Source organism: Pinus tabuliformis, chromosome Q, assembly GCF_031772625.1.
Source record: "Pinus tabuliformis cultivar Carrire ecotype Pingquan chromosome Q, CPIR1, whole genome shotgun sequence".
Taxonomy (NCBI): domain Eukaryota; kingdom Viridiplantae; phylum Streptophyta; class Pinopsida; order Pinales; family Pinaceae; genus Pinus; species Pinus tabuliformis.
Genome location: NC_142296.1, coordinates 407,767,374 through 407,782,196, shown reverse-complemented (window position 1 = coordinate 407,782,196; position 14,823 = coordinate 407,767,374). Strand labels below are relative to the sequence as shown.

The 14,823-nt window shown below is 37.9% G+C and overlaps 1 protein-coding gene across 3 annotated transcripts; it reads left to right on the top strand.

The window, feature by feature from the left end:
• The first annotated feature begins 404 nt into the window (after positions 1 to 404).
• Positions 405 to 13,906, top strand: LOC149219908 (glutamate receptor 3.3-like). Of its 3 annotated transcripts, XM_089384544.1 has the most exons (9): positions 405 to 845; positions 1,150 to 1,250; positions 1,370 to 1,453; positions 1,568 to 1,844; positions 9,925 to 11,255; positions 11,411 to 11,712; positions 12,234 to 12,265; positions 12,569 to 12,972; positions 13,064 to 13,906. In XM_089384544.1, the coding sequence occupies exons 3-9, from the start codon at positions 1,451 to 1,453 to the stop codon at positions 13,547 to 13,549; spliced, it is 2,835 nt and encodes a 944-aa protein (XP_089240670.1). In that variant the 5' UTR covers positions 405 to 845; positions 1,150 to 1,250; positions 1,370 to 1,450; the 3' UTR covers positions 13,550 to 13,906. The 3 variants fall into 3 exon arrangements, with proteins under 3 accessions (XP_089240670.1, XP_089240672.1, XP_089240671.1); XM_089384546.1 differs by having other exon boundaries at positions 405 to 1,250; positions 11,438 to 11,712; XM_089384545.1 differs by having other exon boundaries at positions 406 to 1,250; positions 11,435 to 11,712.
• Positions 13,907 to 14,823: the final 917 nt, after the last annotated feature.

Below are 14,823 nucleotides of genomic sequence, written 5' to 3'. Positions count from 1 at the left end.
TGACAATCCTAATTTTTTTAACACCTATTTTTTTATCTCCTCCGACCATGATGCAAATTTATGTCTTATTTGCCGACCTACTTGGTGTTTTGCTTTATCCATGTCTTTTTCAAGGTATTTAGCTTTTCTTCAACGACCAATTTGGGCCACCTATACTTATTCATGTTTTCAACTTTCTTTAAGTAACATAGCAAATGAATAATCAATGAAGCTTCAATTGGAAACATGCAAGCATGACCTAATATGAACATGCAAGCATGACCTAATAAGATATCATAAATTGGAAACGTGTCAGCCTCAACTAATAAGATAACAAATGAATGATCACTCAAACCTCAATGATATCATAAATTGGAAATGTGCCAATCTCAACTAATAATAAAAATCACATGAGAGAGTTGATTTGACTTTAAGGTTTCTTGAGAGAGTTGATTTGACTTTAAGGCTACTTGTAAGGTGCTTTTGATTCTTTCAATTTGTTGGGTGCTTTTGAATTCTTTCCAGTGATTTATGACTTAACATGTTGCTCCCATCATTGTACTCATAGATTCTTATGCTGCAAATTTCAAACTTTCTGACCCACTGTGTATATATTCTGTTGGAGCCGTTTACTGAGAGGGAGGAATTGTTGGGATGGCAAAAAGTAGCAGAGCACCTAAAATTATAAATTTTGACAATACTATTCTGTTTAATTTGCCGTCGAAATTTTCCCTTTATTTAGCCGCAGAATCCATTCTGGGCTCTGCAATCGATGCCTTACCTGTTATTTTCATGTACTCCGAGTTTGAACTTTATTTCTTTCGAACTTTCGACCTAATGCCTTGAACATGTCTCCTTCAGACCAGGTTTGCCGAGCTTTAAATTCTGAAACTTTTTGTTGATGGGATTAACGCTTTAAATTTAGTTTTCAATCCGGCGGCTTCAGACCCCGTCGGATCTATTTTGTTAAAAAAACTTGATGCTTGACTTTCAAATTTGAATCCACTGTATTTCAAGCTCGTGAGCTTTAAGGCGTTAGGCTTAAGAGCTATCCTATTATATTTGCCTGGTGAAGCATGGATCTTTATTTTGAATTCCGAGGCTAAAATTATCAGCGGCTTTAAATTGTTTGGCAAACGCCTGGTTCAAAGTCATTTTCTGAACCTACAGGGATGGATGGGTTTTTCATGGTCAATCCAGACAGAGACTTATGCTCAGATTCACATTTGTTGTTCAGAAGCCCGATAGCTTGAAGTCATTTGAAGCTCTAGGTATCAATTTTTGGCTATTATTCACTTGAAATTTCTTTGCTTTAGCCTTTCTTCTTAAAATTAAAGGTGTATAATGGTTCCAAACCACGGGGCTTTTGATTGTTTTTCTTTAAAAACAGGTACTGCTTTGGACTTGCTGTTTCAATCTCTGGCCTCCAAATGCGTCGGTGTGATGTCCCCGTCATCTTGATTCATACTTGATGGTAGGCTATCGGAATGCTTACATTTTTCATTCATGCTGGGTAATCATTGCCTTTTTTATCCAAGTTAGAACGTTGAACAGGATACTTTAACATTTACCTCTTGTGCTCTGCCAGGATTATCTAGTCATTCTGGTTGTAGCATTCTCCGTATTCATTCCGAGTTATTGCACAAACGCTGATGGAAATGTCAGCAACATTGCGAATACAAGGCCTGCTTTCGTAAATGTCGGTGCTCTTCTCGTATTTAATTCTACAATTGGAAGAGTGGCAAAGACGGCTATAGAGTTGGCGGTGAAAGATGTGAACAACAATACGAATTTGCTGAACGGGACAAAGCTGGTGCTACATATGGTCGACTCTAATTGCAATGCCTTCGCAGGAACTGCAGAAGGTTCGCAAGCTTAACATTTTTTTAGCTGACCTTGGTTATTTTGTACTTACAAGAAAGCTTCGTTTTCTTCTTTTGACAACTCTGGACTCCTCTTCTGCTTCTCATCTCTGAATGATTAATTAAAGGTATCAATGACTGTTTGGGTAGTACCTATTAGGAACTCTGTAAAAATTGAACAAATAACTATTGCATAATAGACAACATATGAGATGCACCGTTTCTGAAATTTAACTTCACTAGACAATACCAGAAGTGTTAGTGTTGCAGCTGTCAGAGTTTTAGTATTAATTTAGGATTTTTTAAAATGTGTACATACCGAAAACATTCTGGAAATGGACCTAAAAGGATAAGCTAGACACATAAAAAACATTCCTGAAATGGATCCTAAAAGGATTTGAAGTCCCTAAGAGCAATGTAGGTGCTGGTACGATGCTGGATTTAGAAAGATAGGGTTACTTTGATCTTTCCAATTTGTACAAACTGCTCCTTGGCTTCTTACTAGGGCGTGCAATTGTCTCCAGTTAAAGTAACAGCACTTTGAATCTTCTACCAAGAGACCTCACAGTTTTCAGGACAAATTAATCTCAATAAAGAGAGGTGTGGGAAGACAAATTAATCTCGATAAAGAGAGGTGTAGGAAGATATGTGAATGTATACCAATAGACGCATTGAATATATATATGAGAAAAAGCTGTTAGTGTCACCCAATCAACGCCTAAGAGCTAATACATGCTACGGGGCATTGAACCCTGGTGGGGGAATATCACCAACCCATCTTTACACACACTGACAATTATCAAATTAATCATCTGAGAATTATTAAATTAATCATCTATTAAATTTCTTGTAAGTGTGAAACGGCTTCTTCCTAAGTAGATTCTCACAGGACACTGGTTGGCTTGCTGTTTTTTGAGTATGAAGATTTATTTTCTTGAATATTCACTACCCATGCATAATCATTGGCTTCTGGCACTGGTCTTTCTCTCAACTATTGATTAAAAATGAAGACCTTAGTGTGAAAATGGCTGTTCCCCGTATGCTGAGTGGCAATGTTTACTGAAATCAGTGAATATGTTATTTTTTTTTTTGCGAAAGCCCTAATCACAACAATGCAAAGTACAAAGAGCAGGCCTCTCCTACCCATGCATAATCATTGGCTTCTGGCACTGAACTTTCTCTCAAATATTGATTAAAAATGAAGACCTTAGTGTGAATATGGCTGTTCCCCGTATGCTGAGTGGTAATGTTTACTGAAATCAGTGAATATGTTATTTTTTTGTTTCAAAGCCCTAATCACAACAATGCAAAGTACAAAGTGCAGGCCTCACACCATTGAATTTCCTCTCCTTACCAAGGTCAGGAAGGCAAGCATATCTGCTCTTATATTAAAGGACAGAATGTACTTTCTAAGCAGAATTTGCTGAATACAAATTTGAACTGCTTTGTCATCCAGGAAAAGCTATAGAACTCCATTCTATTGAAATCCTTTTAATAACCCTCAAAATTATCTTTACATTCACTTTCCATAAACGGGACAGAGTAGTGAGCCAGAGGAGATGCTAAAGCCACCATGGTATCTTCTTACATGGCTAAGGAACACCAAAGGAGCTTTCCTCAAATGTCTGGGCCTATAAAACATATCACAAAAACTCTGTCCTGTAGAAGACAAAGTGTTGGTTTGTGAACTTGCAATCCTAAAATATGTGTCTAATATTTGCTTCTTTCTATGCTAGATACAGACGTCATCAGTTGTATCAGAATCTGGCCAGTCTATATTTGTTAGCCAGTTCTTCGAGCAAAGCCTGCCACCCAAGCACCTTGAGTTTAAAGGCACAGGAAGTTAACCAAATGGATTAATCCTCTTTAACCGTTATGAAAAAATGACTATTTGTATTTATATATGAAGAATGCCCAGGGCCCTTCCAGGGCGTTCCAAGCCATGCATGACTTTGAAATTACCACGTCCAAAACTATTGAAGGCCAGGACTTAGCAGAGTTCTTTAGCACCATCTGCACTCAACTCTCTATCATTTGACAGTTTGGGATGATTGGATTATATAACAAACAAGATTCAAAATGAGGGATAAATATACCAGTGGGGCAAAGATGATGCTTCCATATTATCTGATTCCCTTTCAGAGCAGCTTTAGATCTGTTGGACGAATCAATTGCATTAATTACTTCTAGGTAGTTGGGCTTATACTTTTGATTGAGAGTGAAACTATGCAGAAGTTTGTAGCTCGGGTAGGTACTTCAGGCATAAGTGTTTGGGCATGCAGAAGTCGCCTAATAGACACTTAGACCTTCGTAATTACATTATTAATTAAAATAATTCTTTTATAAGAGATAAATTTGAGTTAATCTAATCTCAACCATTGATCTCAAAAGAGGCGAGATTTGATATTGAGTGTTATTCACTTTGGAGATTAGGGTTAGGGATTCGATCATAACTCAAGCTTATAAAAGAAGGGTTAGGCCAATGGAGACGATACACCACATAGTGGCACAAGATTGAGAGAGGCATCTTAGTGATGGGGTGAGAGAAGGATTTTGCACTCAAGTGTGCCAAGTCCAAGGAAGGTGTAAGGGAGGCAACAAAGAAATCTAGAAGTCCACTGGATCAGATCTAGTTGTTGTATGTATTTTTCCTCAGATTGGGCCATTTTCCTAGTAATGGAACCCCAATAGGTCTGGGGTCAATATTAGTCATGAATTGTTGATTGGGCAAAATTTGTGTGTTTGTCTATGTGTGAGATTCGTTAAAACTTAAATGCTTCTGTTGGTTATTTTTGTTAATATATTAATTGTGCTTTTATTTAGTAGATTTGTGATAAATCTGCTTGGAATTAATTTTAGGGTGCTAGGGTGCGAAAACTCTGAGAAGCCAATCTCAAAGTGCGAGGTTTGTACAGGTCTTGCAGGGGCTAGGTTTGGCTACAACCATATGTGGCAGCAAAGAAAAACATAGGTCATTTGAGAACACTCAGACAAAATGCGTTCATACAAGTGATGCAAGTTGGTGTTGAGTCCATACGTACAGGATGGGCTAAATAAAAATTTATGATTGAGTGGGTGGAAAGACCCACAGGCGGGGGGTGGGAGCGGAGACCAACCGACAACCATCAACACTGTCCATGTTGACACCCACCCAACTATTGTAGGTATGAGAGAAAGCTTTGGCAAGTTGGGTGTTAAGGTAGCTTGGGGAGTAGATAACACACATGCCAAAAGTGTAGTGGCCGATAATGTGCAGGGATTCAGGCCATGTTGATCAATAGTAGGCCGTTGCAGGGTGTCAACATGATAGACACATGGGAGATAGGTGGTGTGGAGCCGTGATTAGTGTGGGTTGAATCACACAAGGATAACGTCAATGTGACAATCTGTGCAAAGGTGTGGAGTAGCTGTCGAGCACGAGTAGACGTGCATGGGTATAAGCTTGACCGACAATCCAAACACGACAAGAGAGTCAGTGCACATGTTGCATGTGTGTTGGGGTTGTGTGAAGGAGAAAGGAAGAGCAAGTGGTTGCTGAATAGTCGCAACATAGCACAATCCTTAAGTGGGGGCCCAATGTGAATAACACTGGTTGACAAAAGGGCCAGAGCTTAGGGCTGACAAATCGTCACAACAGGTGTTGAGTGGGTAGGGCCAACAAACCAAGGTTGCAAATGGGGTTGGCAGATTGACGTAACAATAGTTTATTGCAATCGACAAGATTGACGGAGGTAATCCAACCGTATTAATTGAGGGTTTGGCAACAAATTAATTTTGTGGGTGCCTAAAGGATGTGGCATATTTCTTCAGTTAAGTGTACTCAATGGGACATAGCACATATCTTCAACAAGATTTGGTGAAGATGATTGCAGCGGGTCTTCTGTTTGAATATAGGCTGGATGGAACCTCAATTTTCTTGCCTTGGAAGATTAGGGTCACCTTGGTTCTCAAGGAAAAGGATCTCTAGGAGATTGATGAGAAGGTGATCTGAGAGCTGATAAATGCCAAGGAGAAGGCTCCCTGGCAAAGAGGGAGATTACTCAATTGTTCGAGAAGAAGTCAGCCAAGGAGATGTTCTATGCTTTGGTGGTTTTATATAAGAGGAAGACTATAAATAGGAAAATGGTATTGAGAGACAAGCATCAGTCTATGTAGATGATCAGATTTGACTTAGTGACAAGTTACCTAATGAAGACCACTCAAATTTTTGATGAGCTTGCAGTGGTGGGGTAGACAGTGGATGGTGCAAAGTTAGTAAGTGGCATTGAATGACTTCCTAGGGATGTGGGATCCATCCGTCAAAGGTATTTGTGCTTAAGAGAACTAACCCTCATTTGATAGTCTATGGGATTATTACATCCTGCAGGAGATGAGGGAGCAGTCAAAGGAAAAAGCTAACAGGTAGGAAGGTGATGAGGACATGACTCTTGTTGAAAAGATAGTGAAGAGCGAGGGAAAAGGTTTGAGTGGGAGTGAGGAGTCAGCTTCACAACTGAAGAAGAAGAAGGAATCGGCTAAGGTCAAGTGTTTTGCATGTCATAAGACATGACATTATGCTTCACATTGTCCACAAGGGAAGAAGGGTGGAAAGGGTATGTAGTTAGGTATAGTTGCATTAGCAGAAGCTTAGGTGGAAGAGTTTGCCAGGAAGTTTGAGACAAAATTCTCACTTATTTCCTACCTTTCCTTGACCACCATACTAGCTGGTGCGTGGCTATTGGATGGCGAAGCCACACAAAATATGCTAGGAGCACGGGATTTGTTTGAGAACCTGATAGAATGGGATACAAAGTTGCATGTGGAGTTTGGAGCTGATACCAAACATGTAGTGAAGGGAGTTGGGATAGTGATTTTCTAGCTTGAGTTAGGAGACACATTGAAAGTGAAGGATGTGTTATGGGTGCCAGAACTCAGGAGAAGTTTTCTTTCAATCTCTATGATAGAGAAGAAGGGGTTTGTTGTAGCATTCCAGGATGGATAGGCACTGATCAGACCCATGGGATTTAGCTCTGACGATGGTCACATCATTGGAGTTAGAAAGGGAAACTTGTGTAGGCTAAAAGACCAACCTATTCAAGCCATGAAAAGCAATAGGAAAGTGACATAAAACAAGGAGAAGGAAGCTTCAAAGCTTGGGCAGTTCAAATGGAGTCAGCCTTCAAGTTTAGGTGGGAAGAACTAGCTAGTATATCCTTCCAAGTATGTCAAGAAGGTCTCATGGTATGAGATGACTTTATAGGATGTTTAGGAGTAGGAGAATTCTAGGAACAAGTCCAAAGGGAGCAGGTCTTCGAAGATGATTCCGAACTAGGTGGCAGGGAAGGCTTCCAATTCAAAGGGAGTAACTATGTTAGCAGATGCAAGATTGAAGCCAATTCCAAGTGAAGGAAGTACCTTCCTTGATAAGCATGAGTGTTGATGTTTGTAGTTTGGGCAGGTACTTTTGAACAAGCCTAAGTATTTGGGCATGTAGGAGTCACCTAATAGACCCTTAGACCTTAGACTGTTGATCTCAAGTGATGCGAGATTTAATGTCGGTCGTTAATCACTTTGGAGATTAGGGTTAGGGATTCACTCATAACTTAAGTTTATTAAAGACTGGCTAGGCCAAGGGAGAATACGCATCGCACAATGGCACAAGATTGAGAGAGGATCTCAGTGACAGGGTGAGAGAAGGATTTCCACTCAAGTGTTTCGAGTGCAAGGAAGGCGCAAGGGAGGCAGCAAGGAGATCCATATCAGGCAAGTTTAAGGCTTGATCAGCTGGATCAGATCCAATTGTTGTACGTATTTTTCCTCAAATTGGGTCACTTTCCGAATAAGGGAGCTCAAGTAGGTTCTGGTGGTAATTTCAATGAAGAAAGGTGGCCTCTAGTGAGTGGGTTCCCCTACCCATTCCTCAGTTTTCTGCCCCAGATAAGTGGTAAATTCCAGAATAATAAGGTGGTATGAAGATGGTCCTTCCCTTCCCTTCCCCCAACCATCCATCCATGTTATAGCATTCACTGGCCTAATATGTGCAACAAGAGGATACACCGTGACTATTAATATTATTGATGAGCTGTTGATTGAGCAAAATTTGTATGTTTGTCTATGTGTGAGATTGGTTACATGCTTCTTCTGGTTATTTTTGTTAATACCTTATTTGTGCTTTTATTGAGTACGTCTGTGATAAATCTGCTAGGAATTAATTGCCAGGCACTAGGTTCATAATTTAACAACCTATTGGAAATGTCCCTCCATGAGAACCAATTATGATGATCTGACATGCCACAAATCTTTCCATTTTCTTATTCTTATTTTTGGAAAGAAGCCTACCGTCAAGCCTGGCAAGAGAACCCCAAGAGTTACTAAAGCACCAAATGCTGCTCCTACCAAGATCCCAGATATGTCTAAACTCATGAAAATTCCATCATAGATAAGTACCCTGCCATGTTTTCCAAGTCCTTTTCAAAACAGTAGAGCCCATTGTAATAAAGTCAGAGGCATTTCAAATTTGAAAATATATTTGTAAACAAAAAGGAGCTCTGTACATTTTAGATATTTCTTGAAATTTGAGAAACAATGAAGGCTTTACCCGTGATACAATAATCTCCGTGAACATTGAATCCAGGAACATATAAAATTTGTTAATAAATTGAAATATAAAGGAAAAAAGTAAGGAAATGCTTCTGCATGACATGAATATGGGCCCTAAGTGAACGCTTTATGACCTGCACAAGAAAAGGGTAAATAAAATAAATAAATATGCTTCTAACCTAAAGGTTTGGCTTTTGGATGTAAGAAAACAAGCTTTCTGGTAGCTCAAAGACAGAAGAAAACAAGTTTTCTCATAGCTCATAACATGAATGTGGGCTTCAAGTGGACCCTTTATGAGTTGCACAAGAAAACGGAAATAACATATATAAATATGCTTTTAACCTAATGCCACAGCCTTTTGGATGTAAGAAACAAGTTTTCTCATAGCTCAAGATCAACGGTTTTACTTTTTCAACGAGTTTTGTATGTTCTAGAACTTTCATGTAAGTGGAGATTAAGATATACAATGTCTTTGCATAACTTCTAAACAACTTTATGTAACTTGCAACTATGATTAGCACTAAAGAAATAGCTCCAGTGATATTGATCGTTTTGTGTGGAATTTAAATCAATTGATAAAATCGGTGAAATCTTGGATTTACCAATTGATTATCTTGCCAGTAGAAGTCTCTTGGCAGTGATAATCACTTCTTCACCAAAAAGTGGAAATTGACAGCCATGTGGGAAAAAGATTCATATGCATGAATTAGTAAAGTTATTTGAACACAAACCAATGAAACTGATGTTTCTGCGATAATTTGTATAGCTCGCTTACTCTGACTGTGTCTGTGTTTGTGCCTCAATGCTGAATCTCAAAACAGTACCTTTATCCTATATAGTATATTTTTTATTTTCTACTACCTTTTTTTCCCTAAGGAAAATCTTGAGACCTCTTGCATGAAGCTCGAAGAATTTCACCACTTGAACTAGCCGAAAAAACTATATTTTCTTACTACCTATCTAGTATGATGTAAATTTTCTTCATAGATGAAGTTGGCATACTGCTGTCTTGGAGAAAAAATAAGACAAGGTAATCATCATCTATCAAAAGAGTTTTATGATCAATAATCCAGGTCGTTCAATCTGTGTAGTAAAGTTATTTGTTTCTTGCAACTAATACAATACATCCAAGTATAAGCAAGGGAAATGGTTATTGAAGCTACCTTATCCTTTCAACATTCGTGATACGTGGATGGTATCAAAATATTTTGTGCAGTAGCCGCGACTGAGTCTGTAACAGTCTTTCATATAAATTTTCAGTTTAGTGAACAACTGTTCCAGCTGCTAGCTTTTACTACATCAATTACTGTACATTTTCCCAAGCAAGCTATGCAGCTGCTGAAACTGACTTTTATTATGTCAATGGATCCAATTAACTAAACATCGCAAACTTTTAAAAAATGTTCCAATTTAGAACTTTCAAATAGAATTTAATGTATTCTTAATTAGTACATGAAAAATATAGTTTCTAATGTCTTTAATGCGATGATTGATTTTCATGCAGCTCTGGCATTAATGGAAAAAGACGCAGTGGCAATAGTAGGACCACAATTCTCTGCTCTTGCGCATGTTGTATCTCATATAGCAAATGAACTTCAAATACCACTTTTGTCCTTTGCAGCTACTGATCCAACTCTGACATCATATGAATACCCTTATTTTATCCGTATGACCCACAGTGATGTTTCTCAGATGGAAGCAATTGCAGCTTTTGTGGATTCTTGTGGTTGGAAAGAAGTTGTTGCTGTGTATATAGATGATGACTATGGGAGAAATGGAATTTCTACATTAGGGGATGCTCTGACAACTGTGGGAGCTAAGATTTCCAATAAGGCAGCTATGACTCCTGGAGTTGGCCGAAGCGAGATGGGTGATGTCTTGGCAAATTTGGCTTCAATGGATACACGAGTTTTTGTAGTCCATATGTATTCAGATGCTGGTCTTAAACTTATTTCTGAAGCTAAGGACATTGGAATGTTGAGCACCGGCTATGTCTGGATAGCCACGGATTGGCTATCTTCTGTTTTAGATTCTGGTCTACTTGAAGCTGACAGCATGAAATCACTTCAAGGGTTAATTAGCCTGCGTCCACATACTCCAAATTCAGGACAGCAGCATATATTGAGAGAAAGGTGGAAAAATTTACAAACAGCCAATATGGTTAATGTCTCCTTGAATGCATTTGGACTGTATGCTTATGACAGTATATTGATGATTGCTCATTCTATCAATGCCTACTTGAACCAAGGAGGAAATATCTCTTTTGCAAAACAATCTACTCTATCAAGTTCGAGTGGAAGCAAGTCAGAACTAGCAGCACTGAAGGTCTTTGAAGGAGGAGCACAGTTACGAAAGACAATACTACAAACTAATTTCAAGGGTGTTGCAGGTCCTGTACAGTTAGATAAACGAAGGAACTTGATGGGTTCTACTTTTGAGATTATCAATGTAGCTGGTACAGGCTTCCATAGCGTTGGTTACTGGTCACATCGAACAGGCTTATCAGTCACCCTTCCAGAAAATATAGTTGCCATCAGTGATACACAATCTTATCTAAAGCCAAACTTCTCTGATATTATATGGCCTGGTGAAAGCAAAACATTGCCACGGGGTTGGGTGCATGGCAAGCAACTTGTGATTGTTGTGCCTAGAAAGACAGGCTTCAAAGAATTTGTAGCAGCAAATGGTAGCGGCATGGTGACAGGATTTTGTATTGATGTGTTTATTGCAGCAGTGAAATTGCTTCCTTATAAGATTCAGTACACATTTAAACCTTATGGAAATGGAAATTCTACACCCAATTATGATGATCTCGTAAAGCAGGTCGCTTTACAGGTTGGTATGTGTTAAATTTTAATGAATCCTTAATTGGTTGGTAACTTAATTGAAAAAGTGTTTCCCTGGTGGTTACCTCACAACTAGTCTTACACGCTCTTGGATAATTTATCATGTGGTTTGAAAATAAATATATGCATACTACTTCAGTGCAGCTATTCATAGCTGAACTCCTGCAGAAGTTTGATGCAGTCATAGGAGATGTTGCAATTGCGGCAAATCGGTGGAAAATTGTAGACTTCACCCAGCCTTACGTAGAATCAGGTCTAGTTGTGGTAGTCCCTATACCACAGATACATTCCAATGCATGGGCTTTCCTGCGTCCATTTACAGTAGAGATGTGGTGTACGACTGGTGCCTTTTTCCTCATCATAGGAGCTGTTGTATGGATTCTGGAGCACAGAAGTAATCAAGAGTTTCGAGGGCATCCAAAGGAGCAAGTTTGCAATGTTCTCTGGTATGTGCAGTGCCGTGTAGCTTTGTGGAACTTTAATTTGATTTCTTGGCTTTGATTGCTCACTTGATATGATTAAGATTCAACGGCATATATATAGTATATTACAAGTGTTGGGAAAACGTGAACCTTTGGCTTATAATACGCAATAATTTATCCTACCAGGACAAAAGTTGGAAATCCCAGGTATTCAAGATTTAATTGTGCTAATTGTATTATGTTTTATATTCCACGAAGTTTGTTACTGTTGAATTAATGCAAGAAGAATGTCCTTTCACAAAAGATAATCTAGTGATATACAAGGTTCTTAAAACTGTACAGATTAATTCATTGGAGAATAAACCCTAATGTAGAACACGTTTCTAAATGCAATGGAAAGTTGGGAATCTCATTCAGTCAAACAACATGATATACCTTGTGTAACAAGAGTTGACAAAATATGCTATAGCTACATTTGAAATAGTAGTTTTACATGGAAAAGATGAATGGCTTACTTTACCAAAATATAATATTGTTTCATGCAGGTTTGCTTTCTCTACGATGTTCTTTTCACATGGTGAGTAATCTTTCTTCTCATTCTGTTTGTTACATTGCTTGCTTTATACTTTCATGGGATTAATCAGCTTAAAATATATGAATCTTACCAAGATGATGAAGCTTCACTAGATCTAATATAACGGAATTTTTAAAGGTATTTATCAAATATGCATCTTACCAGTATAGTGAAGCTTCACCAGGTTTAATGTAAGGGAACGGTATTTGCCGAAATAAATTCATGCAAGTGTCTAATGTAAGTTGTGTAAACAAGTTTGTGAGAAAGCAAACCGATATGATGCAGATATATATGGCATTGATGCAGGGGACACTGTGAGCACGCTAGGACGAGCAGTGCTTATCATATGGTTATTTGTGGTCTTAATCATTAATTCAAGTTACACAGCAAATCTATCAGCAATTCTCACTGCGCAGCATCTTCCACCAAAGGTTCAAGGAATTGGTGACTTAATAAGAAGCAATTCACCAATAGGATATCAAACAGGATCATTTGTTAGAAACTATCTATCAGAAGAGTTCAATATAGCCAAATCCAGATTAGTTCCTTTCGATTCACCTGAGAGCTATGCTAGAGCATTGTCTCTGGGACCAAACAAAGGAGGTGTAGCGGCAATTGTGGATGAGCTTCCCTATATTCAATTATTTTTATCCAACCACTGTGGATTTACAATTGTGGGTGGAGAATTTGCCAAAAAAGAATGGGGATTTGTAAGTAGACTTCCTCTAACCTTTGTTCGTCATTTTATTCTTCTTTATCAAAATATGAAAATTGTGATAAGATATATGTTGGTATGAACAGGGTTTTCCAAATAAGTCCCCATTCACAGCCGACATGTCCACAGCAATCCTGTCCCTGTCTGAGAGTGGGAAGCTTCAGGAAATTCATGATAAGTGGTTGAAAATTGATATATGTGATAGCCAGAGCAATCAAGTCGAGTCCAATAAGTTTGGTCTGAAACTATTTTGGGGTGTCTTTTTGGCGACTGGAATTGTGTGTTCTATAGCCTTGCTTATATTTTTCTGTCGCATGATATGGCAGTTCAGTCGTTATACTGACACAGATTTTGAGAATTCCAGTCATAGTTCACTTTCCTTAAGCTCTAGTGCAAGGGCTCTGAGATCATTTGCCAAATTTATGGATAAGAGGGAGGATGATGAAACGAAAAGGAGGCTCAAGAGAATGCGATCAGACAAGAAAATTATTACGGAGTCTGAGATGTGTCAACCTGAGCCCGTTACCTCCGTCGATAAATTCTCTGTTGATCAGACCATATCTCCTCTTTAGTTTTGTACTTGCAACTGCACCATTTCAGTGACAGGCTTGGGTAACATTTATCCATGTATATATGGATATCTATTATTGGAATGGTGCAGTTTCTCACTGTCAGCTGGCAAGGCTTCAGATATGAATTGCCATGTCCAGAAGTTTCAGAGGGGGGCTTAAAGAATATTGCCTGTAACCTTAACAGTGAATGAAGTGCTGCTCTCTGCAGTTGAGCTCTCTTATGTATCCCATTTATTCTTTTAAACGTAGTTGTAAATTGTTACTTCTTACAAAACCCATCCTTTTCCTTTCTTTTCTGATGCTAAAGAATTTCAAAGTTTCCAGGAAAGAGGGACAAAGTGGCATGCCTTTGATTGAGTAACTTTGTAAATCTGTCATGGTGAAAGTAATTACCCAGAATTATGGCCTAACTAGCATCCCGAAGAGCTCTTGCCTTTGAAATCCAAATAAGACTTCAGATTAAAAAGTTAGTTAATGGCCTTGAAGGCTTCCACATAGTTTGCATTGTAACAAAGAGTTAAATTTTATTAAATCTTTACAATACTAAATGGTAGTCGGCCATGTCCAAGAGCAACGTAAATAGCAATGCAAAACAACACAATAATAACAATGAAAAAATTATTTAGGTTAAAATGATTAATTATTTAAGTACTAAAACGTTAATTTTGATTTCAATTTTGATTTCACTGCATTCATATCAACCACTTTATTTATATGGTTATGCTAGTTTTTATGTAAATGGTTATTTTGAATGAAAATAATAATGATAATTTTTAATAAGCAAGTAGGAGCAATGCAATAAATATTAATATTTGAAATTGAATAATGATTTAAAATAATGGTATTTACATTCACATATCAAAATCCATTATTGCTTAACATTTCTTTAAATCAAGACACTTAATCTGTTTTGATCAAATCAAAATCTTAGCTTTAACTCTTATTACACTTTTTACATCATCTAAGAAGTTCTTGAAATTGAAAAGCAACCAGATAACTTCAATTGGCAATCCCGACAACCCCTCATTCATCACCTTGACAACTAATACCACCTAAATCTATCTTCTATGCATTCTTCTCTTTATTGGCCTTTATTTTTGTGTCCTTCCTCCAACCCTAAATTGTCCTTCTTTTTTTTTTTTCTCTCTTGTATAACCCTTTTCCGCATCTCTTTCCTTTTATTTTTCCAATTCTTTCTTTGTCTTATTCTTTTATTAATTATAGTAATTCATCTTCATCCAATTCTCTTAGCATTATATTTCTTCAATCTCTTG